Raw genomic sequence first — 22,459 nt, 5'->3', positions numbered from 1 at the left:
TGAGTGGGTCCTGGAATCCCTGCTGAAGGACCAGTATGACCCCTGGAGTCCAGACATATCCCCAGTTGATATTGCTGATGGACTGACTTGTCTTCTGTCATAGAAGGCTAAAATTTGAGAAAGATAGCATATTGTTTTTGCAGGGGTGTCTGGGTTGAGATGGGTATTTGGGCCTTGCGGTATCATCTGGCCATGAGGATTCTGATTTGGGTTCCCGTCTGTGTGAGCCTTATGTTTCTCCATGGCATTCATTTCTTGCATGTAGAACGGCCCCGGATCACGTCAGAGCCACAGGACGCAGATGTCACATCAGGGAACACAGTGTACTTTACCTGCAGGGCTGAGGGAAACCCCAAACCTGAGATCATCTGGCTTCGAAACAAGTGAGTTCTGTCTAGCGTAGAAATGTCCCTGAAGCCCCAGGGGCCGCATCAGGAGCCCATGTACTCCCATAGGACTCCCCATCCTTGATAGACACCTTCCCCTTCTATGTAGGAAGATGGAGAGGAAGGAAAGATTCCATACCTCCTCTCTTCCACATAGCAGCTGCCTGGAAGACACTTTTGAGCCTGAGTTACTGGGAGAAGGCCTTTCTTCCCCACTGGGACTCATTCCTTGTAGGCCACAGGTCTCTTTCCCCTGGTCTATCACTGACCTGGCAGCATTCTGGAACTTTCTTACCCCATCAAGTGGGAGCTGGGGAGATGCTGTATGTTTACTCATGCCCAGGCCTCTAGTGTTTCAAGATTTAGTAAGGTTTTGGATCTGAGCCATGATGATGGACTTCCTGGGGTTAGAGGCAGCTGATGTCATTGGTCCATTTCTTCTTTGAGACCTGAGTTTGCGAGCTATGAGGAGTCTACACAGCCCCCCTTGAACTTCTGGAGCCTTGTCCTGAGTAAATGAGCTTCTCTTTGTTCTGCAAACATGGCTGTGACTGCCTCTCGCCTTGTAGCGGTTGTTCATGAACGGCAGAAGAGGTTGTCTGCATGCTGGTACTCGGGCCCAGCTGTGGGAGCATCCCTCCAGCTGGGTCTGAGAGCTGGGTGTTGGGTTCAGTGTGGGAGGGGAACGGGCACAGAGTGTAGGGGAGAGGGGTCGGAGCAGGCACTACTGATTATGATATAGACCAGACCCAGTCTAGAATAAGGTCAAGATGCCTAGGGCTAGGACTTGTCTGTGGTGACATGAAGCATTTTTTGACTTAGGTTTTGAAGGTGAAATCCTTAGAGGGAAATCCTGAACACAAAAGTCTCATGTAATTGCCTCTTACATCCATTTGTGCCAAGAGTGAAGACGGCACTCATGGTCTGGCTTGCAGTGTGTTCATGCCAAACTCACTGGCTGTGTCCAGCCTTTGGGAAGCAGAGAGGCCTCCTTGAGAACATCACTAGCCGAGTTTAGGAACAGAAGGTTCAGACACTGACTGCCAAGTTATCCTTGTTCCAGCGGAGACCCAGATTCCACAGCCAACAGGAACCTATCTTAGGTAAAGTTCTGTTGACAGACGAAGCAAATAGGAAAGTGGACCCCTCAACGTTTGAGAGCATTCGGGGGCACAGTGAAAAGATGCAACAGAGTCGTGAGGATCACAGGATTGTGCCAGGTTTTGATCTTGGATCCAAGCTGTATGAATGTATGTGGGGAAATGTGAGAGATGTTCATCCTTTAAAAACCTCCATGTCATGGGTGGCTCTGGGCTGATGGGAGTGAAAGTCCAGGGCCAACTCCAGGAAGGTTACTAAAGTGTTAGAATGTTGACAGAGTTTTCTATCTTGCCCGGTTCCCACAGTTGTTATGTCCCAAAGAAAAATCACACAGAGGTCTACATTGGTTATAAACTGATTGTCTCATTAGCTCAGGCTTCTTATTAACTCGTATAAATTACATTAGCCCATTATTCTCATCTGTGTTAGCCACATGGCTCAGTACCTTTTTCAGTGGGGCAGGTCACATCTTGCTTCTTCTGTGTCTGGACAGGACTCCAGAGGTAGCTTCCCTCTTCCCAGAATTCTCCTGTTCTCGTTGACCTGCCTCTACTCCCTATCTGGTTGTCCCACCTATACTTCCTGCCTGGATACTGGCCAATCAGCATTTATTTAAAATATAATTGACAGAATATAGACAATTGTGCCGCACCATTAGAAGATTTTGTGTTAGACCGGGGAGGAGCATCAGTATGGCTCAAGCCCTTCATACCTTTAGTTTGTAAATGGAAGATGTGATGCTTATGTTAAAAATACAAAACTAAACATGGCAAGACCTTGAGTCAGAGTCCCAAGGCCTGCCCTCTGGTGCCGGCTCTGGTGCCAGCTCTGCTTGCTGCTCACTGACTGAGGTTCCCTGGCATTCCTGCTGCTGATCCACACGCACTCGGGGGTTGTTGCCTCCCAGGAGACCGAGTCAGAAGCATGCCCAGATGAAGGAGCTAAGAGAGGAGCCCCGGAGGTGGTTTCGTTTGTTGGAGACAGAATCTTGTGCCTCTCTGGTTGGGTTCTAACTTGCTATGTAGTGGAGGACGACCTTGAAGTTCTGATCCTTCTGCCTCTACCTCTCAAGTACTAAGATTATAGGTATGGGAGTAATACCTAGCTTCTTGCTTTTAACTATATAAAACTATATTTTTACATTTTTTTTTAAAAAAATCACAAAATAAGGGAAATGTTTTATTTGCATTCTCCATTAGGTTAATGTTTTTCTTGTTTGGAATTAGGACCACATTCAAGCATTTAGACTGGGCATGTAATAGTGAACACATACGTGTCCTTTCCTAGACATGACTGCTAAGTCACAGTTGCTGACGGAGACATATCTGGACAGTCGTCACTCTTGTTCTCTGGGCCTGGCATGTGTCACCTGCTTTCCAGAGCTTTAGAGCCCACTGTAGGGCTGGGAGGGGTACGGTATCTGCTTGAGCCGTGAGCACACCGGTTTCTGTCTCCATAGTTATGAGCTGAGCATGAAGACAGATTCACGCTTAAACTTACTGGACGATGGCACGCTGATGATCCAGAACACACAAGAGGCAGATGAGGGCGTCTACCAGTGCATGGCAAAAAATGTGGCTGGCGAGGCGAAAACCCACGAAGTGACCCTCAGGTACTTGGGGTCTCCAGGTGAGTGAGTATGTGAGGGCCACCCTAACCACCCACTTCTTGCTCCTTTCTTTGCACTCCGACTCAGTGAAGTCTGAAATGGCAAAGTTCCCATGCCAAGTGGCTCACAGGATTCCTGAAACGTAAGGTCATGGGTCATTCTAACTTGCCTCAGACCCATGGCTGCCCCCTGCTGCAGGGACATCCCCAGAAGCTCTGATTTACTACCACAGGTAAGACATGGCCATGGAACCTGGAGAGGCTGGCCGTGCCTCACTGCAGGTCCCTGCACAGCCACATCAAATGCATGGGGCACTGAGGCCTCTGTTTGCCAAGGGCTTTAATTAGTTCAAAGGCATTTTTAAAATACTGATTTTTATTTAGCATACCTATTCTGAAGGTGCTTGAATATAATATTTAAAGTGTAAGATGTCTGTCCAAACCAGAGGAAGCACAGCTGTGCCCTTTACACCTCTGCTACACAGGCACGGGCCCTCTTCTGGTCTGCGTGCTCTGTCCTTGGCCTCTGCTCACTGTGGAGCCAGACACTGGAACACTATAACCCAGCAGTTCTCAACCTATGGGTCACAATCTCTTTGGGATCGTTTTTGTTTGTTTGTTTTCACTTTTTGGTTTTTTTATTTTAAAGAAAAGCAGCATAGAACATAATCTATTTACTAACTTAAAGCCTAGGATGATATACCACAATCTAGGTGCTAATGCCCACAAGGAAAGCTGTATATAGAGTCTCAGTAGAAACTAGAAGTGCCTCCTGCTACGTATGTCAAACAGTTTTTGGAGTGATTTTTTTTTTTAAATTCCATGTTTATGGATAAGGGTTGTGGACCCGAAAGAAATAGAACAGGGGTTATAAAAAAATAAAAGATACCTGTACATATGTCTTTATACAGACTTAAGAAATCTTGTGTAGGTTGAGTTTCAAGAAGGGTAGCTTCCAACACAAGGATGCATGTAGCTTCCGCTCTTATATCCATGACTACCTCTCTCCAGGTAGACTGTCGATGTCTGCTGCGGTCCCACTGTGTGCAAAAACCTTCCCAGCAGACATACTAGTGAAGGTGTGGATTCCCCCCCACTAGATTTAGAGTTGACACTATTTGCGTTTTTCTTTCTGTGATGAAAGGGATATTTTTATATGGTTTAAATTTACCCTGCAATTTCTTGTGTCAATAATGACAACCACAAAGGTTTAATCAGGTTACCAGGGTATTTATAATAAATAGAAGTAAAGGTTCTTCAGAGAATTTAGGGTCTGTCTGGGAGAAAAAATACAGCTCTTCCATAGCAACCACTGTCCACAGGTTGCCTGCCTTTGGCTGACCCGAGTATGGGCACCATTTTATTTTCTGCCCTTTTTTCCCCTGTGGACCCATGTGTGACCCAGTGTGGGGATGAGAGGGCAACCGTAGCTGTTGATCCACACATACCTTATACCGTGTTTGAAGCAGGGTCTCTTGTTGGTAACCACTATGTACGACAAACTAGCTGGTCCTCTAGTTTCTGAGGATCCTACTTCTGCTTCCCATCTTGCCTCGTGCACCCTACGATGATAGATCCTACCACATCTGAGCTTGTGTGTGCTGGGCATTTAAACCAAGGCCCCTTTGTTCACATGGCAAGTGTCTCATTGCCTGATTGCCTACGGAGCCATTTCCTCAGCTCTGTCTGCATATTTTTGTTGGCAAGACAACAAAAAATTATGTAATTAAATGTTAGTTGTGTTTATTTTGGAAGCCGTTAGGGCGAATGGACAGCCTGGACATCAAAAATGCCAAGTAGAAACCTTGCGAAGCTCTAAGAAATTAATTGACCATTTCTGTTTGTGACAGCCCGACCCACTTTTGTAATCCAGCCGCAGAACACAGAGGTGTTGGTGGGCGAGAGCGTCACTTTGGAGTGCAGCGCCACCGGCCACCCTTTGCCACAGATCACCTGGACAAGAGGTGACCGGACGCCCTTGCCGGTTGACCCTCGAGTGAATATCACTCCCTCTGGAGGACTGTATATACAAAATGTCGACCAGAGCGACAGTGGGGAGTACACGTGCTTTGCGTCCAACAGTGTGGACAGCATCCATGCCACGGCCTTCATTATTGTACAAGGTGAGCATCCTTTTGTGCCAGCAGGCTCTTGTCTTTGAGTAGCCGCAACAGCCCCCGGGGCTTTGGGCCTCTCTGTGCTACTTAATTTCCTCTTTCACTTATCTTTGCTTTTAGAGACTAGACTTTGACTTATCTTTCTAGCCTAGCCTGACCTTGAACTTTTAGTCCTCCTCTCCAGTGCTGGGATGAAGGTGTGCACCTCCATGCCTAGCTATTTGGATCTGTATATATGTGCATGCTTGTGTGAACATATATGCATATGTATATTTGTGTACGGGTGGCTGTACATCTATAAACCAGAGAACAATGTCAAACATCATTCTGGTTTGGAATTTTGGGTTGTTTTGTTTAAGACTAAGTTTCTCACTACCCTGGGAATCATCAAGTAGGCTAGGCTGGCTGGCCAGGAAGCTTCATGGGCCCACCTCCGTAGCACCATGCTTTATGTGGCTTCTAGGAATTGAGCCATTTTCCCAGCTCTACCTTCCTTTTTAAGATCTATAGTATCCATCCAATTTGACCTGGCACACATGATTTGGTGGTTAGACTGTTTTCTTTAGGAGAATAGGACTTTGAGATTGCAGTGTCCAGAGCTCCCAGGTACTGGCCTCTGCGAATGTGGACATGAATACCTGGGCACTGAAAGTGAATCAGGGCATGTGATGCACACAGCTCTGAGTGCGCTCCGAGGTTACGGTGCTAGTGAGTCAGTGTGTGAGCCTTGCATACAGTTTTGAATGTACTAGAGTTACAGTCGTATGTAAGCAGTATACACTGCCAAGGTCACAGTGGCCATGAGCCAGTATGAGCGCTCTGCGTACAGCTGTGTCTTTTCTTAGATTACAGAGCCATATGCCCCTTGCAGATAGCTGTAAATGCAGACCAAAGTACGGATATCACCAAAGTCCAACTTGTAGGCCAGTGTGTTTTATTGGGGTCATTTATAGGAATATGGGTGAACAAAAAATAAATCAAAGTCAACTGTATCCCAATGCCCACCCAAGCATGGGTGACAGCTCACTAACGCAGGGAACTGGAGCATGCTGCACAGCCTGCAGACAGCTCAACAGGGTGGAGAGCATCCTTTTCAGCTGGCCCAGCTGTCTGAGCCTCGTCCAAGCAGCTCAGCGGTTTTTGATTTTTCTAGCCAAGCTTGACTGATCTCTGCTGCTTTGAGGCTGTTTAGTTGGTATCTGCTCCTTCCAGGTGGCTGGGACTGTCGGAGTGTCTTTTCTCAAGTGTTATTGTTTATATCGTCTTGAGGAAGAAGCCTAGTGAGTCTGGTTAGTTTTGGGGGACTTCCTGAAGCTCTTTTGAGTTGTTTACTTCCAGCCTTCACAAACTTCCCTGTAGTATTCTCCTTCCCTTTAGACGCCTCTTATGCTTAAAGTTTCCCTCCAAGATGGAAGGTTTTAATCTTGGAGGAACTGTGAAGACAGACACACTTGGGGACCCTTGTCAAGTCCTTTTGATGTGCTGCTAATAGACACAGTGACTTTACAGGGCGTTGTCTCTAGTGTCATGTGCAATGCTCTTCGCCTGCAGCCCTCCCTCAGTTCACTGTGACCCCTCAGAGCAGAGTGGTCATCGAAGGACAGACTGTGGACTTCCAGTGTGAAGCTAAGGGCTACCCGCAGCCCGTCATCGCCTGGACCAAGGGAGGTAAGATGTCACCCTGGACCATCCACCTTCTCGTTCATCTAGGACACGTGCTATTGCTTCTGGGTCAGGCAAAACCAGTATCTTTCCTAAGGGGTGAGCTGTGGCATAGGAAGAGGATGCGGCCTCCATAAAACCTGCCTTGCAGTGCAGCGTGGACGGTCACTATAGGCACCATGGATTGAAGCTGTCTTGCAGAAGGACTCAGAGTCTTCTGGGCGGTGGTTCACCATGTAGGTGAACTTTTCCAGGTCCCCGTAGAACTCACAAAAACAGGGTTTATCCCCTGACTGCCAGAGCCGTCCCACATTTCCTGCACTTGGTGTGTGATCTGTTAGCACTTGGTCAGTTCATGGCTCCTGTGGTCTGATGAAGGCTCATCGGGTTGAATGAGATGGTGGCAGTGTCAGGTGATAAGACCATTAAGGACACCTCTGCAGGTCTCGGGTGTTCCTGCCCTGCAGCCTAGGCAGGGACCCTGGAGATGACTTGTTACCTTGCCTTCAACCAAAAAGGCCACAGAATCCTCCCTCTGAGGAGCCCCTGCCCGTGGATCCTGAGAAACAGACAGAGGTAGAGGCCAGCTGTACACTCCTTGATTGACTAGGAAAGATACATGATGGAAAGGCTTACCCACAAAAGCATGTGCCAGCATCCTCCTCCTCCAAGACTTCTGCATAGTCTGGGCCTAGGTCACCTTTTTGTATGTTTCCCGAGGCATAGTTTTGGGTCAGCCCTACAGGCACCCTAAGTCCTTGTCTTGTCCCCATTCCTAATTTTAGCTTTTGGTTCTGTTCTCTGTCCCTCTCTATGATATTCCTTGGATATGATATTCCTTGGATATGATATTCCTTGGCTCTTTATTTACGGATGAACAGCAGCTGTAGGAGTCCGCATGTGGACGTTGAATAGCTGCCTGCTTACTGGATCAGGAGTGGGCATTTGGTACCCGATCCAGGAAATTCAGCCCAGTGACACTGCCATCTTCAGAGATATCATTCTCTCTAAGTCACCTGTCTCTGACTCTGACCCTGAAAGCCTCTGTATCCATGTAACTGATGTCTTGCCCCACTTTTGTAGGGAGCCAGCTCTCAGTGGACAGGCGGCACCTGGTGCTATCCTCAGGCACACTCAGGATCTCTGGGGTTGCCCTGCATGACCAGGGCCAGTATGAGTGCCAGGCTGTCAACATCATCGGCTCACAGAAGGTCGTGGCCCACCTGACTGTACAGCCCAGAGGTAGGTGCTGTTGATCGGGTGGATTTGTGCGTGTCTGTCATCAGTGACACGCTTCCTGCAACTGACATCAGCATCAGTATTCTAGCCCTAGCTCTTCTGGTCACTCTTCTGTGGAGAAGTGTGGTCCTTGTGTTCATGAGGGATTCACGGGCACTTACATCTTCATTTCCCTTGTTCTAAAGACGTTTGTTCATCTCATGCTGGTCTGAAAGAGGCTGGATTTGTTAGCGAGCACATTCGGGCAGGCGGCTAGATGCAGCCTGAGGCTCTTGATGTCCGTGAGGCCCTTGGGGGTACCATGAACCCAGTTTTGTCTCTTAGACCTGTAATATCCACTGTGTATTTTGTGGATTGCCCCTCCTGTACTTGCTCAGGAGACTCAGTGTGCTCTGGCGGGGTTCCCCATGGTGGGATCCCACAATGGTGCCGCTGTCTCCTGGTAGTGTGTGTGGGATGAGGAACGTGGGCAGCCTGGCCGCAGTTTTTTACCTTAGCTAACAAGACCTCGATCCAACTCATTGCAGGGCTTCTGGGCTGGCCCCTGCAGGCTCTGCTCTTCTGACACTCTGTGGTAGGAATCAGGGGCTGCCTCATTCTCTATACTTGCCTTCTAGTCACCCCAGTGTTTGCCAGCATTCCCAGCGACATGACTGTGGAGGTGGGCACCAATGTGCAGCTGCCGTGTAGCTCCCAGGGTGAACCGGAGCCAGCCATCACCTGGAACAAGGTAAGAGTTGACTCCTCACCCAGGCCCTCTCTGGTGCAGGATGTGCGTATTTAAAGTACCCCAAAGGCAGCCTTAATAATAAAGATACTGGAAACAAAATACACATCCCAGCATCAGAAACAGACAAAGTCCTATAGGCCTATTGCTTCAAGGAATGAAGTTGAGTTTTGTTGCTTCATTTTTCTTTGTTCTTCGTATTTAGCCAACTGTTAGGCAGCATCCACATACTGCACACAAAGGAGCTTGCTGAGATGATGCAGCGACCTCACGAGGGTCCACAGAGTGCCAGTTTTCAAGGCTCTCTAGCTCCTTCGCTGCCCACCAACCTTCTCCAGAGTGACCCAGCTGTGGTCTGTGCATGGCTTGCCAGTTCTGTCTCTGAACTGCCCGCTCTCCTAGAGGCCCTGTTTCTCTGAGCCCTTTCTGCCATAGCTCATGGCCTCTAGGAAGTGCTCCCAATATAGCGGTTTTCATCTTTTGCGCATAGCTATGTTCTTAGCAAAGGACAGGTGTACAGAAGAGCTTATCTCGTTGAGTTGGACTTGGGAGAACAGTAATAAGTCTCCTTCCCTGGGAAGACTGGGACAGATGTAAACATAGCCTCAGAGATTTTTCCATTTGAGTTTTAACAGTGGATGGACATTTCTTTCTCCCAGAGAAGCAGCTTCTGTTTCCCAGTCTTACTTTAGTAATTCTTTTGCTTCAGGATGGTGTTCAGGTAACAGAAAGTGGGAAATTTCACATCAGCCCCGAAGGATTTTTAACCATCCATGATGTTGGCCCTGCGGACGCAGGTCGCTATGAATGTGTAGCTCGGAACACGATTGGATATGCCTCCGTCAGCATGGTACTCGGTGTGAACGGTAAGATGTTAGGCCAAGCACAGTGCATTGTCTCAGAGGGCTGTATCTTCACTCTATGAGCACCCACTTAGGGTGTGTGCTGGTTAGTTTTGGGTCGATGTGACATAATCTAGAATCACCTAGGAAAAATTTGTTCAGGGATTATCTAGATAGGGTTGGCGTGTTGACTATCTGTGGCGATTGTCTTGGTTGTTAATTAATGTAAAAGACCAAGCCCACTGTGGAAGGCACCATTCCCTGGAGAAGTAGTCTTGAACAGTATAAGAGACAAGAAAGAATATATTTGTTTTTTCTCTGCTTTTGACTGGATATGATACTTTTAAGTTCTTGCCTGACTTCCTCAATAAGGAACTATAACAGGGAACTAACTGTAAGCCAAATCCATCTTTTCTTCCTAAGTAGCTTTTTGCCAGGATGTTTGTTCCAGCACCAGAAATCAAATGAGGCCATGGTGTTAGAATGATTCAGAAGACAGAACGTTTGGCCCTGACTTGGCCAATGGCTGATCTTCCCTTGGAGTATCTTCCTCTGCCTGTATTTTTTTTCCCCACAGTCTTCAGCAGCTCTTTTCATACCCAGTAGTGCCATTGACAATGATCCCTGCAGGAATTCCATGCCTTCCAGTTGGTTATGGCTACATGCAGCCTGGGATGTTTCTTGTACATGTGGACTGTCCTTCCCCAGGGTAGTAATTTGCCAGAGTGTCAAGATTTCACCTCCTCATCTTCCCCCACTGTCATTCTTCTCTCTGCCTGCCTTGCTTAGCTTTAGGGAAGAGGAGAACCAAGAACCCTGCTCAGACACAGCAAAGGAAAGAAACTGATGAGGGAGGTCTGGGGTCTGGAGCTCAGAGGATAAGTCAGGGCTGAGTACATTAACGCCCTGGGACTAGACGAGGTCCATCCCAGCCGGGGAGTTCATCCCAGCCATCCATCACCTGACCCAGGGGAAGAAGGTCCCCCCACAGCAACAAAGTGAAGGACCCTTTCAGTGAGGTTTCTCTGGCTGTGTCCAGGCCTGTGAGGATAGAAAGGAGCACTAACCACTGAGCTAAGATGAAAGTGCTATGGTAAGAGCTGAGAGTCGCTTCAGTGCCTGAGGGTGATAGAGTAGTTACAGTGGGAGTATTTGTACTTGGCAGAGAATGACTAGTTCTTATGAGGTGAGAAAGGAGCAAGAACTGAGAATCCCCCTGGACTTTGTGGTGCACACCTTTATTGCCAGCAGATGGGAGAGACAGGTAGAGCTCTGTGAGTTCAAGGTCTGTTTGGTCTACATAGGGAGATCTAGTCCTGCCAGAGTCTGACATATTTATCTATGTAGACATAGAAATATAGACAGATAGATGTAGATGTATAGATGTAGGTAGATAGGTATTAAGACCTTGTTTCAAAAAATAAAGAAGAATCAAAGTGTGAAGCTTTGATGGAGACAGGTTGTATTGTGTTACATTTGCTGTGTATTGTGTGTGTATCTCTGTGATGTGTATTATGGTGTAGGCTTATTCTGCGTGCTATGATGGTGTAATATAGTGTGATGTGTGGCCTATGTTTATTCTGTATGTGTGGGATGTGTATTATGTGTATGTGGTATGTGCAGGCCATCTGGGTATCTAGATGCTGATTTATTTTTGCTCTCTCTCTCTCTCTCTCTCTTCCCCCCCCCCGTGAGTGTGTGTGTGTGTGTGTGTGTGTGTGTCTGTCTGTCTGTCTGTCTGTCTGTCCTTCTGTCTGTGGGTCCTAATAAAGATGTTGTGATGATGCCCATGCAAGCAGGAGTTAGGACTGGCAATGGAGAGACAGTAAACAGTGGAGTCCAGAATTGGGGGTGCCTGTTCTTTGAGAAGAACAGAGACTTCTAGAATGAAGGCACCTCCTCTGATGACACTGCCCTCCAGATGGACCTGAGGAGCCTCAGTCTCTACAAACACCATGCTGGATATAAGCTCTTATATGCCTTGTGTTACAAATGTTTTGCCCCTTTTACAGGGCGTCATGTCATTTTCCAAAATTAAGGAGTATATTATTTCCATACTGTTTAAAAACAGCTTCTAGCAGAATTGATGATGAATAATTTGAGCCCTGGTTCAGCAAACAGAAATATCTTTTGGATGAAAGCATGACTTATGTCTAGATGATGTCGTGTCTAGACATGGATGTATGAGTAAGAATGCCATGTTTATTTTTTTCCTGCTAATATGAGTTCATGTTTTCCTAGTTCCCGATGTCAGTCGAAATGGAGATCCGTATGTCGCTACCTCTATTGTTGAAGCCATTGCAACCATTGACAGAGCCATCAACTCTACACGGACACATTTATTTGACAGGTATGGTGGACAGGGCGGTGATGCTGGCCTTGGGTAGGGAAACGAGTGGTGTGGGGTGGAATACATGTTTCCTAGTGCCTGGGTCTTTTACCTGTTTCACTCCCCAAACCTGACTGTAAAAGTCCTGAGAATTGTCCTGTGAGAACCATAAGGAGCGTCAGCTGACCCTGGCTCCCCTGGGGTTTGAGTGCTAGCAGGAGGTGTACCTTCTTCACAGGCTCTGGGCTGTGATTCACAATCAAAGCATTTGTAGAAGACCCGCCTCATTCTTTTGGCTTGTTAGAAACAATTTTGGCAAAAACAAAATGTTACTGAGGTGACCGGTGGATCCCTCCATGTTGGCACCGGCTACGTACTCTCTGCACCTTCACTGAAATGCGATGCCTGTGACTCTCTCTCTTGACTTTATTAATGGTTTGTTTTCAGTGTCTTTGGTTCTTGTTTGTCTGTTTGTTGCTCTGTCGCCTTCCACCTGGGATGAGTAAGGTACAGTGCACCACGTTGTCGAAAGTAGCGATAGACATTTAGAGATATCAGTACACTTTTAGTTTCTGGATTTTGTCCCCCAGTGACTTATCTCATTGAGTCTCTCCCTCCCTCCCTCCTGCCAGCCGTCCTCATTCTCCAAACGACCTACTGGCCCTGTTCCGGTACCCACGGGACCCATACACAGTGGGACAAGCCAGGGCAGGAGAGATATTCGAGCGGACCCTGCAGCTGATCCAGGAGCATGTTCAGCATGGCTTGATGGTGGACTTGAACGGAACAAGTCAGTACCATGTTCTCCCACCTTCTCACGTAACCATGAGGTAGAAAACACACTCCTGCATGTGCATTGCACTCTGGCCATGCCTGCATTAGTATCTAGCCCACTTTTCCCTGAACTTGCGTAGGTTCTCGCATCTCTTTGGGTCTACTGGAGACGTTGACTAATGTAGGACCTGGTTGCCTAGGCTGTGGATGATTTATTTGTGTCTTGCTGGGCTTGCTGTATGTTCTTCTTCCTATAGGCCTAGTCGCTGTGTGAAGAGGAAGCTGTTGTTTCTGATTGCTTCTCCCAGCCTGGAATTCCTCATGCCCACTTGCTTGCTTGGATTATTGAATGGATATTTTGATGATCATCCTTTGTAAGAAGAGGCTCTCATGCAACCTTTAATGCATGTAGTCTGAGTCTCTAGGGTCAGAGATGGGCTAGAAATAATTTAATGAAAATATTCAGTGCTGACTTTGACCAGCAGAGAAAGAGAGAGAGAGAGAGAGAGAGAGAGAGAGGATATACATGTATGTATATACATATTATATGATTGAATATGTGCACATGTGGGAATGTCAATGTGCCAGTGGGTGAGCAAGTATCTCTATGAGCATATCTTGCACAGGGGCATGCCATATGTGTGTGCAGACAGCATTGTGAGTGTGCACATGTATGTGTGTAGTTATGAGAGTTCATGTGTGAGTGCACACATGAGTGTCAGTATGTGAGATACTCTCAGGTGTGTGTACAGGTCTGTACATGCCCAGATGGCTTTTCTGGAGACTCTGGAATATTCTCCAGGGGAGGGATAGTGAGGAAGGTGATGGACGACCTTGGTGTAGGTGGAGTTTTCCCATCCTGGGAGCCGCTTCCAAATTATCACACAGAGGCTTATACTAATTGTAAATGTTTGGTCGATAGCTCAGGCTTTTTACTAACTAGTTCTTACATTTAAATTAACCCATTTCTATTAATCCATGAACCATGTGGCTCATGGCTTTACCTATCCTCTAGCGTGTCTTCCTTAGTCATCAGGTGGCCTCTCTCTTTCTCTCTCTCTCTCTCTCTCTCTCTCTCACTCTGCCCTTCTTTCCCCCAACATCCTCAGTCTGATTGCCCTGCCTGTAGTTTCTGCCTGGCTGCCAGTCAATCAATGTTTTATGAACAGTGAACATAATCCACAACACCACCTTGGCTGTGCTAATGTCTGCAGGCAGCATTTGATCAATCTGAGCTCTGAGCACGGGATCCTGGGGTCATGTGGCTATGCAGTCATAGACACCTGGTAGAGGCATACTGCTGACTAACAAGGCCTGACCTCCTCCTGTAGCTGGTAGACAGTCCAAGGTTCTTAATCAGGAATCTAACCTAGTAGGAGCCTGCTCCTGGCTAGACAGGTTGGAGGATATATTGTGTGATGGATTCTGTGAAAATCAAGGCCAGTGCCTTGAACGGCGTCCTGGGGTGATGGTAGAGGTGTGGAGAAGGTGACAGGAGTCTGAGAAGCCTGCAGGAGGCCTCATACATGCAGGTGGTGGTAGGATGGTCCGGACTCTGAGGAAAAGGTGCTTCAGTACAGTAGCCAGTACAATGTTCAGTGATGGTTATAGGGAAGCTGCTCCACAGGACCTCCTGTGGCTCATGTAGAGATGCATTCTTCGCCTGTTCCATGAAATAATATGAGATGTAGCTGAAGGTCCTTCGTTTTGGACATTTGCACATGACAGGCTTCTTACAGAGCCAGTCCCGTTATGAGAGCCAGTGGTATAAACCGTAAGCCTGATGACACCGAAACTATTAGCCAACAGTGAACCAAGCAGGGGGCTCCATTCTACCAGATCAGATGCCAGAGCACCTCCAGGCACCGACTGAGGCGGTGGTCTGCACTGCTGCTGGTGGAAGTCAGCACCACCCTGCTGTGTTGCAGGTTACCACTACAACGATCTGGTGTCCCCGCAGTACCTGAGCCTTATTGCCAACCTGTCGGGCTGCACCGCCCACCGGCGCGTGAACAACTGCTCGGACATGTGCTTCCACCAGAAGTACAGGACGCATGACGGCACGTGCAACAACCTGCAACACCCGATGTGGGGCGCCTCACTGACCGCCTTTGAGCGCCTGCTGAAGGCAGTGTACGAGAACGGCTTCAACACGCCTCGTGGCATCAACCCCCAGCGTCAGTACAATGGGCATGTGCTTCCCATGCCCCGCCTCGTGTCCACCACACTGATTGGGACAGAGGTGATCACCCCTGATGAGCAGTTTACACACATGTTGATGCAGTGGGGTCAGTTCCTTGACCACGACCTGGACTCTACAGTGGTGGCCCTGAGCCAGGCTCGGTTCTCCGACGGACAGCATTGCAGCAACGTGTGCAGCAATGACCCCCCGTGCTTCTCTGTCATGATTCCCCCCAATGACCCTCGTGTGCGGAGCGGGGCCCGCTGCATGTTCTTTGTGCGGTCGAGCCCCGTGTGTGGTAGTGGCATGACGTCCCTGCTCATGAACTCCGTGTACCCTCGAGAGCAGATCAACCAGCTCACTTCCTATATCGACGCGTCCAATGTGTACGGCAGCACAGACCACGAAGCCCGCAGCATCCGGGACCTGGCTAGCCACCGTGGCCTGCTGCGCCAGGGCATCGTGCAGAGGTCTGGCAAGCCTCTGCTTCCCTTTGCCACGGGGCCGCCCACCGAGTGCACGCGTGATGAGAATGAGAGCCCCATACCATGCTTTCTGGCTGGTGACCACCGTGCTAATGAGCAGCTGGGCCTGACCAGCATGCACACCCTGTGGTTCCGGGAGCACAACCGCATTGCAGCGGAACTGCTGAAGCTGAACCCACACTGGGATGGGGATACCGTCTACCACGAGACACGCAAGATAGTGGGGGCAGAGATACAGCACATTACCTACCGGCACTGGCTACCCAAGATCCTGGGAGAGGTGGGCATGAAGATGCTCGGCGAGTACCGGGGATACGATCCCAGTGTCAACGCTGGCATCTTTAACGCTTTTGCCACGGCAGCCTTCAGGTTTGGCCACACGCTAATCAACCCTCTGCTCTACCGGCTGGACGAGAACTTTGAGCCCATCCCACAGGGCCACGTGCCTCTCCACAAGGCCTTCTTCTCGCCGTTCCGGATCGTCAATGAGGGGGGCATTGACCCGCTGCTCCGAGGGCTGTTTGGAGTGGCCGGCAAGATGCGCATCCCCTCCCAGTTATTGAACACGGAGCTCACGGAGAGGCTCTTCTCCATGGCACACACAGTGGCCCTTGACCTGGCCGCCATCAACATCCAGCGAGGCAGGGACCATGGCATCCCACCTTACCATGACTACAGGGTCTACTGCAACTTGTCAGCGGCCTACACCTTTGAGGACCTGAAAAATGAAATCAAGAGCCCCGTGATCCGGGAGAAGCTGCAGAGGTGGGTAGTAAACTTTTAAAGATGTGTGGATGCCAAGTGGTTTTGACTGTAAAGTGTGGTGTTACCATCTCTGGGTTTGAGTTTCTCCAGGTGGAGGCTGAGGTTAGATAGGGGGCGGCCGGCTGTCTGGAATGCCGCAGTGAACCGAGTGTTGTATAGAGTCATGTCTGCCAGCTTCTCTATGCTCGGGTGGTGGACTTTGTAAGCTGAAAGGAGTTTTCTGTTGAGATAGGAGTTGTGTCTATCTGGCTAGGAGAGCTAAGAGTCCATGGGAAATGGACATCAGACTGGCCAGCCTCGTGGACCGGTCTAGGTCTGTAGCTCCCTATGCTTACTCAAGTCTGTGACCCCCACCTATAGTGGGGTCACACATCAGTTGCCATTGTACATAGAAGAGGAGAGCTGGACAACAAGCAGGCATGCTTCATGAGGAGGCGAATACTCCGTGACTCAGAGGATAGGCCCAGGTCTGCTCAGGATTGGGTTATCTCACCTAGGGCCAGGCTTCTTCTCAGACCTGCCTCCTGGGAGCTGTGCCGACCTGACGGTCCACAGGAAGGCTCTCTTTTGTGAGATACTGCGGTTTCTGAATGCGTGCTGCTCTGGCCCCTGGGCTCCAGTTCGTTTCCATAATAGTGTTCTATTACTGGCAGGGGAAGCATACGAGTCCCCCTGCAGGAACAGTGCATTTTTGTCACCGTCATGCTTTATTGGGAAGTATGCTCACTGACTGTGCTTCGTGAGCTTCGGTGTCCCCCTGTGTTCCCATCCAGATGGCCACAGATGACTTTCCCGGTCAGTTTTTGATTGCCAAAATATTTCAGAACTGCCTAGTGTCTGGTGATCCTGCCACTGCTGCTGGAGATGGTGAGCCCAGCCCTGCTGCAAGGGAGAGAGACCCCTGGCAAAGACCATGCTTACCTCCCCACCACACAGAATTACTCATTTATTTTTTCCTGTGAACCCATTACCCAGAGGGAAAAATGAGACATAAACAGGAGGAGAGCTGAATGGCAGTGAAATCCAAGCTGTCATGGTTTTCAGGAGGCCGTGGGGAATGCAGCTGCCGTCTTCTGTGCTGGCAGCCTGTTGACATTTTGCATTTTGAGACAGCCTGGGGATGCATTCCGGCTTCTTTCTCTCCCTGATGTGTGCTCCATAACCTACACAGTCAGGGTCCCCAGGCCCCTGAGTGAGGGAGCTTTGTAGTGTCATGGAGACCATCCCCAGCAGGCCTGAAGTAGATATCCTTCAATCCCTCCTCCCCATCCCTTTATGAGTAGCAGGTTGGAAGACAAGGAGCAGGGATCTGGGGAAGCACTGGCATTTGTTGCCTGTGTAGCAAGACCAGCAGTCCTCCAGGCTCCCACGTCAGGTGGCTTTGGTCCAGCGTGCTTGTCCCTGAACACCAGACAATGAGCACAGTTTGGCTGGAATGTGCCAGCTTAAGTGAGGCACCTTTATCCACTCCTGAGATGCATGTCACTGCTAGATGCTAGATGGTAGCGCGTTCCGCTGTCATTCCAAGCCTGGCGGGGAGGGAGCCAGGGACTGGAAGATGCTATTTCTAGCTGAGTTTCTAGCAGTAGGTGGAGCCAAGACCACCTGCTGCCTGGCTGGGAAACTGAACAAGATTAGAAAAGGAAAATCTGTAGGCATTACCTTTTCTCTCTGTATGAGCCTATATTCCAGGAGCTTGGAGGACTTGGTAAAAAATACTTTGTTAAACATTTTCAAATATTTAAGCCTCACATTAGATATCTATCCTAGCCAATTAAGCAGCATTTCCATTGGCAAATACATTTCAATATATGGGAGGGTTTAATCCTATTATTTTTGAATATGATTATCATTGTTCATATATTTAAAGAAGAAGATAGGTGTTGAAGGTAGGTGGATGTACTCCGTGGAGTTAGATGATTCTCTCTGGAGCATAGGAAAGAATGTTTTGATTTTCTTATCTATTTTTGGTTTTTCAAATCACTTTTAAGTAAGTGTGTGTGTGTGTATGTGTGTGTGTGTGTGTACACATGCATGTGCACATGTGTAATAAAAAGAGGAAATTTTTAAAACTGTGATTAGATATGCTTTAAAGAAATGCTGGTGAGTTCTCTTTGTTCTGTAAAAGTCTGGAGAATTGCTGTGCTTCATACTCCAGGCGGCTATGCTGGACAGACCTGACTTGCTCCTTGCCTATTGCAGGCTGTATGGCTCAACTCTCAACATTGACCTGTTCCCGGCCCTCATGGTAGAAGACCTGGTCCCCGGCAGCCGCTTGGGACCTACACTCATGTGCCTGCTCAGCACACAGTTCCGACGCCTGCGGGATGGAGACAGGTGCGTGCTGGAGAGCCTTGCCTTACGTGGTTGTTCTGGACTCAGGACAGATGACAGTGAGGACCCCTCCCTGCTGGCTGCCCTTCCAGCAGCTCTGTACCTTCTGTAGACTGCCCGGGCTAACATACCTGAGTCCCAGATGCTCTTGGTCTCTAAAGTCAACGAGAACATGAATGTTTCCAGGAGCCTTTTGACTGTTCGTGGCAGTACTTGGGAGGACTAGAATATTGTTGTTTGTTTCGTTTGCATTTTTGAGATGATCCCAGTGTATAGCTCAGGCTGGCCTCGCTCACGGCAAGGGTTTAGTTAGAAGTTTAGCCGTCCATCATGTTTGAAAAGTAGTCCATCTTCTTCTTGCTATTCAGATGGACTACTGTACTCTTTCTACTATGCCGGGGCTTTTGGCTTTTCTCACATTGATTGCGTGAGAATTCACACAATGTTCATCGAATCAGTGAATCCTGTGTTGGAATAACATTCTTACCTTGGATCCCGCGGCCAGCAGCCTCCCTGCTTGCCGCTGACCCTCCTGACTCTGTTGTCATCTCTGGAGAACAGGTTGTGGTACGAGAACCCAGGCGTGTTCTCCCCCGCTCAGCTGACGCAGCTCAAGCAGACGTCCTTGGCTAGGATCCTTTGTGATAACTCAGACAACATCACCCGGGTGCAGCAGGACGTGTTCAGGGTGGCAGAGTTCCCCCATGGCTATAGCAGCTGTGAGGACATCCCCAGGGTGGACCTGCGCGTGTGGCAGGATTGCTGTGAAGGTAGGTGCTGCCTGCTCCATGCCCTCACCGTCTCCCGTGACTGCCGCTCGGCACGGGAATGGGAGAACAGCCTCTGGCTCCTAGGATGGTAATGATTTATGGTGGCTTTGCTTAGTGATTTCACGGCTGGGAGATAAATGTCAAGGAGTCTTAGCATGAAGGCACCATGTAGTGTTGAGCCTAGGCTATACAGGTCAGTAGCTCCACCCACATTGACTCTGGATGAACTGAGGAGACGTGGAGGCACCCAAGGCTATAGCGTTGCTTTCCTACCTTAAATAGCCGTACACTAAATTGCTGATAAAAGATCAACATGGTTGATGCACACACCAGCCACTGAGCCCTGTGTGATTCAAACACCATGCCCTTAAGGTCACTTTTCATCCTACTGCAAGTGCCTTACGTTTATTGATGGCATTGTCACCACGGATACCTGCGTTAAGATGTCAGTAGAACTAACTTTGCAGCTTCATTTTTATCCTAGGCTGCACTGTAGTCTGATAGCTAAAAATACTATGTAAAAGGACACGAAACTTGACAGTGTGTCCTGATTGCATGTCTAACATTGAACCGACTGTATAGCGGCACCCGAGTGCTTGTGTTTCAGTCACATGACTCACAGCCCAACAGTGAGAAATAGCTCCTCCGGGAAGTGTGAGGGTCTTGATGTTGGGGCTGGACAGCCTCATAAGGAGGTCTGCACAGTGCATTCCCGTCAGCCTGGGGGCTGACTCCCTGCCTTGTCTGTCCTCCTTGTGCTCAGGGCCACCGTCACCACAGCTGTAGCAGCCACTGGCTCCCTGTGGTGACGGTTCCGCTGTCTCTTTCCCACTCTGCATTCTTGAGTTCCTCTCTTGGTTAACCTCAGTTTCCAGTTTCTAATTTGAGTGCAATTTTGGCTTTATTCAAACTATGATCAGAACCCCGTAAATAATAAAGCGGGGGATTATTTACAAGCTAAGCTTGGTGACGTACGTGTGTTTGTGGTGAGAAGAGGACTCAGAAGGATGGATGCTCCAGCCCCACATGGAGCAGCACACTGGGTCCTCAGCCCTGCCCTACGCCTTGGAGACCCCGAAGAAAGGGGGCTTGGAAAGAGCACACAGAGCTCAGCACTATGAGTGTCACTCTCTTATTTTTCTCCTACTGTAGTCACTCAAGATCAGTATTGAAATTAGGTTGACTTTTGAAGCTGCATTTAACATCCTAAGAGCATGTATTATGAGGGTGAGACTGTATCTGTTTGTGAATGTGTGTGATTGTGTGGTTTGTCCAATCTGCCTTTCCCCCACCCCTGTATGTATGTATGTATGTATGTATGTATGTATCTATCTATCTATCTATCTATCGAGAGAGAGTTATTAAGGAGTCACATAAAGGACATTGTGCTTACTGCTGCATACCTAATCCTCAGTGACTGCTGTTCTTGTGATCATAGAGTGGGAACTTGAATCACTTTTGCTTCTTTTTCTTTTAAACTCTCACAGTTTTTTCCAGTTTAAATACTTCCCTGCAAGGATGGCAGAGGATTTCGTTATGTCTGTAGGACCCTGTTGCCTTGAAAATGCTGGGCAGGGCCAATTTTTATTTTTCAGATACAGAGCCTCTCTTTTCTGATACCATGACTAGGTCCCCTCCTGCTGCAGAGTGGAGCCAGCCTTCACTCCTTTGCATATGTAATATAGTCACAGTCTCAGAAGAGGCTGTCTCCAAGGCAGGCCTTGTCTTGGCCTCTGCCCCCATTCTATTCCATTGTCCCAGGTGCTCAGTGCCCCAAGTTCTTGCTGACATCGGTTCTTCCCAATACTGGGCCTCTTACAATAGCAGGCTTGATCTAACCCCAGAAGAGCTTCAAGATTCTAAATGTACTGGTTTCTGTTTGAGCTCAAATCCATTTCTAAATCCCACAGGGGAAAAAAAAGTTGGTTCTGTTAACATTTTTTTGGATGTGTGTGTGCATGGTGTGTGCTTACATAATCTGTGTATGTTTGCATGTGTGCGGGCACACATGTGTATGGGTGCAGTTGGCATGTAGAGGCTAGGGATTGACATCTAGTGTCTTGGGTTTTTTGCTGAGCCCAGAGCTTGGCAATTCAGCTTGTCTAGCTGGCCAGCTTTCTCTAGGGATTCCAACTCCACTCTTTCTGCTTGCTCAGCAAGTGCTTTATTTACTGAGCCATCTCCCTAGACACAAAAGTTTTTCTAAATGAGCCCAAAAAGCTGCAGGTTTTTTGTTACCATGCTCCTAAATTATTTACTTAAATATAATTGGAACTGGGAAATTAGCATAAATAAAATTCTTACCTAATTTTTGGATCCTGTTTGAACTCTACTATGTTCCCAATGATGTTAGCTCATGACAGGTTCCACCTTATTTAAATTTACCTGAATGTTCCCAGATTCCTGTATCCAATAAGAGTCTGTCTGTCTCTGGTCCTTTTGGTAGGTTTCCCTCCGTATGGGTTTGACTGACCTTTTCCTGAAGGCTAAGTGCAGCATTGGAACATAACTGGAGTACGAATGATGTTCCTCCTGGTGCACCATAGCAGGAATCAGAGGTCATAAGTTTGTCCTGTGGCCAGTGACAGTGATTCAAGTTACTTATTTCAAATGTTTGCCTAGATACTGTGGTTTGCCTAGATAGTGTGGGGAGGGTTACAAACATGTGGTTTTAGTTAGAATCTAAATATTCTCCTCCTTTGCACCAAACTCTTCCTCCTATTGTGCAAGGCCCCGGGTGGAGAACCATTCCTAGGCAGGATGGGGGTTCCAGAGAAGGTTCAGGTTTGGAGCACAGGTCTCCTGTATACACAGAACTTTCCACACATTGCTATGGTTTGGTACATTTGCTTTGTGAACGTGGCTACTTTCATAGCAGCAGTGGGTGTGGGGTTGCGCTAGTGCCAAGGTGCATGCAACTGACGCAGGGCAGGCAGAGAAGTGCAGCCTAGCTCTGCTCTGTGCCTGACGGAGAGTTGGAACATCGTGGCAAATGTGGTGACTCTGGATTCCCAGAATGCATGTGTCATTTTCAGATGAGAGCCACTGGGCACAGCTCATTCCCATGAGGCCCACCCTGCTTTGTTCTTGTTCTCAAATAATCTAGAGTAAGGCTTTCTGATGGAGAATCATCCTTGC

General features: G+C 48.4%; 1 protein-coding gene across 2 annotated transcripts in view; it reads left to right on the top strand.

Moving 5' to 3' along the window:
- The window catches only part of Pxdn (peroxidasin), a 72,212-nt gene that overhangs the window by 43,020 nt on the left and 6,733 nt on the right, over nt 1-22,459 (top strand). For both annotated transcript variants that reach the window (XM_087907221.1, XM_087907220.1), the window contains 12 exons: nt 266-383; nt 2,947-3,116; nt 4,946-5,218; nt 6,764-6,880; nt 7,958-8,116; nt 8,731-8,843; nt 9,550-9,706; nt 11,924-12,032; nt 12,644-12,801; nt 14,714-16,217; nt 18,420-18,554; nt 19,113-19,321. In XM_087907221.1, the coding sequence (XP_087763347.1) occupies nt 266-383; nt 2,947-3,116; nt 4,946-5,218; nt 6,764-6,880; nt 7,958-8,116; nt 8,731-8,843; nt 9,550-9,706; nt 11,924-12,032; nt 12,644-12,801; nt 14,714-16,217; nt 18,420-18,554; nt 19,113-19,321 (3,222 nt within the window). The remainder of the gene's footprint in view (nt 1-265; nt 384-2,946; nt 3,117-4,945; nt 5,219-6,763; nt 6,881-7,957; nt 8,117-8,730; nt 8,844-9,549; nt 9,707-11,923; nt 12,033-12,643; nt 12,802-14,713; nt 16,218-18,419; nt 18,555-19,112; nt 19,322-22,459) is intronic.

Source organism: Myodes glareolus, chromosome 6 (genome assembly GCF_982192425.1).
Source record: "Myodes glareolus chromosome 6, mMyoGla1.1, whole genome shotgun sequence".
NCBI classification, from domain to species: Eukaryota; Metazoa; Chordata; class Mammalia; order Rodentia; family Cricetidae; genus Myodes; species Myodes glareolus.
The sequence above is the reverse complement of the archived record's forward strand: the minus strand, read 5'-3'. Positions and strand labels throughout refer to the sequence as shown.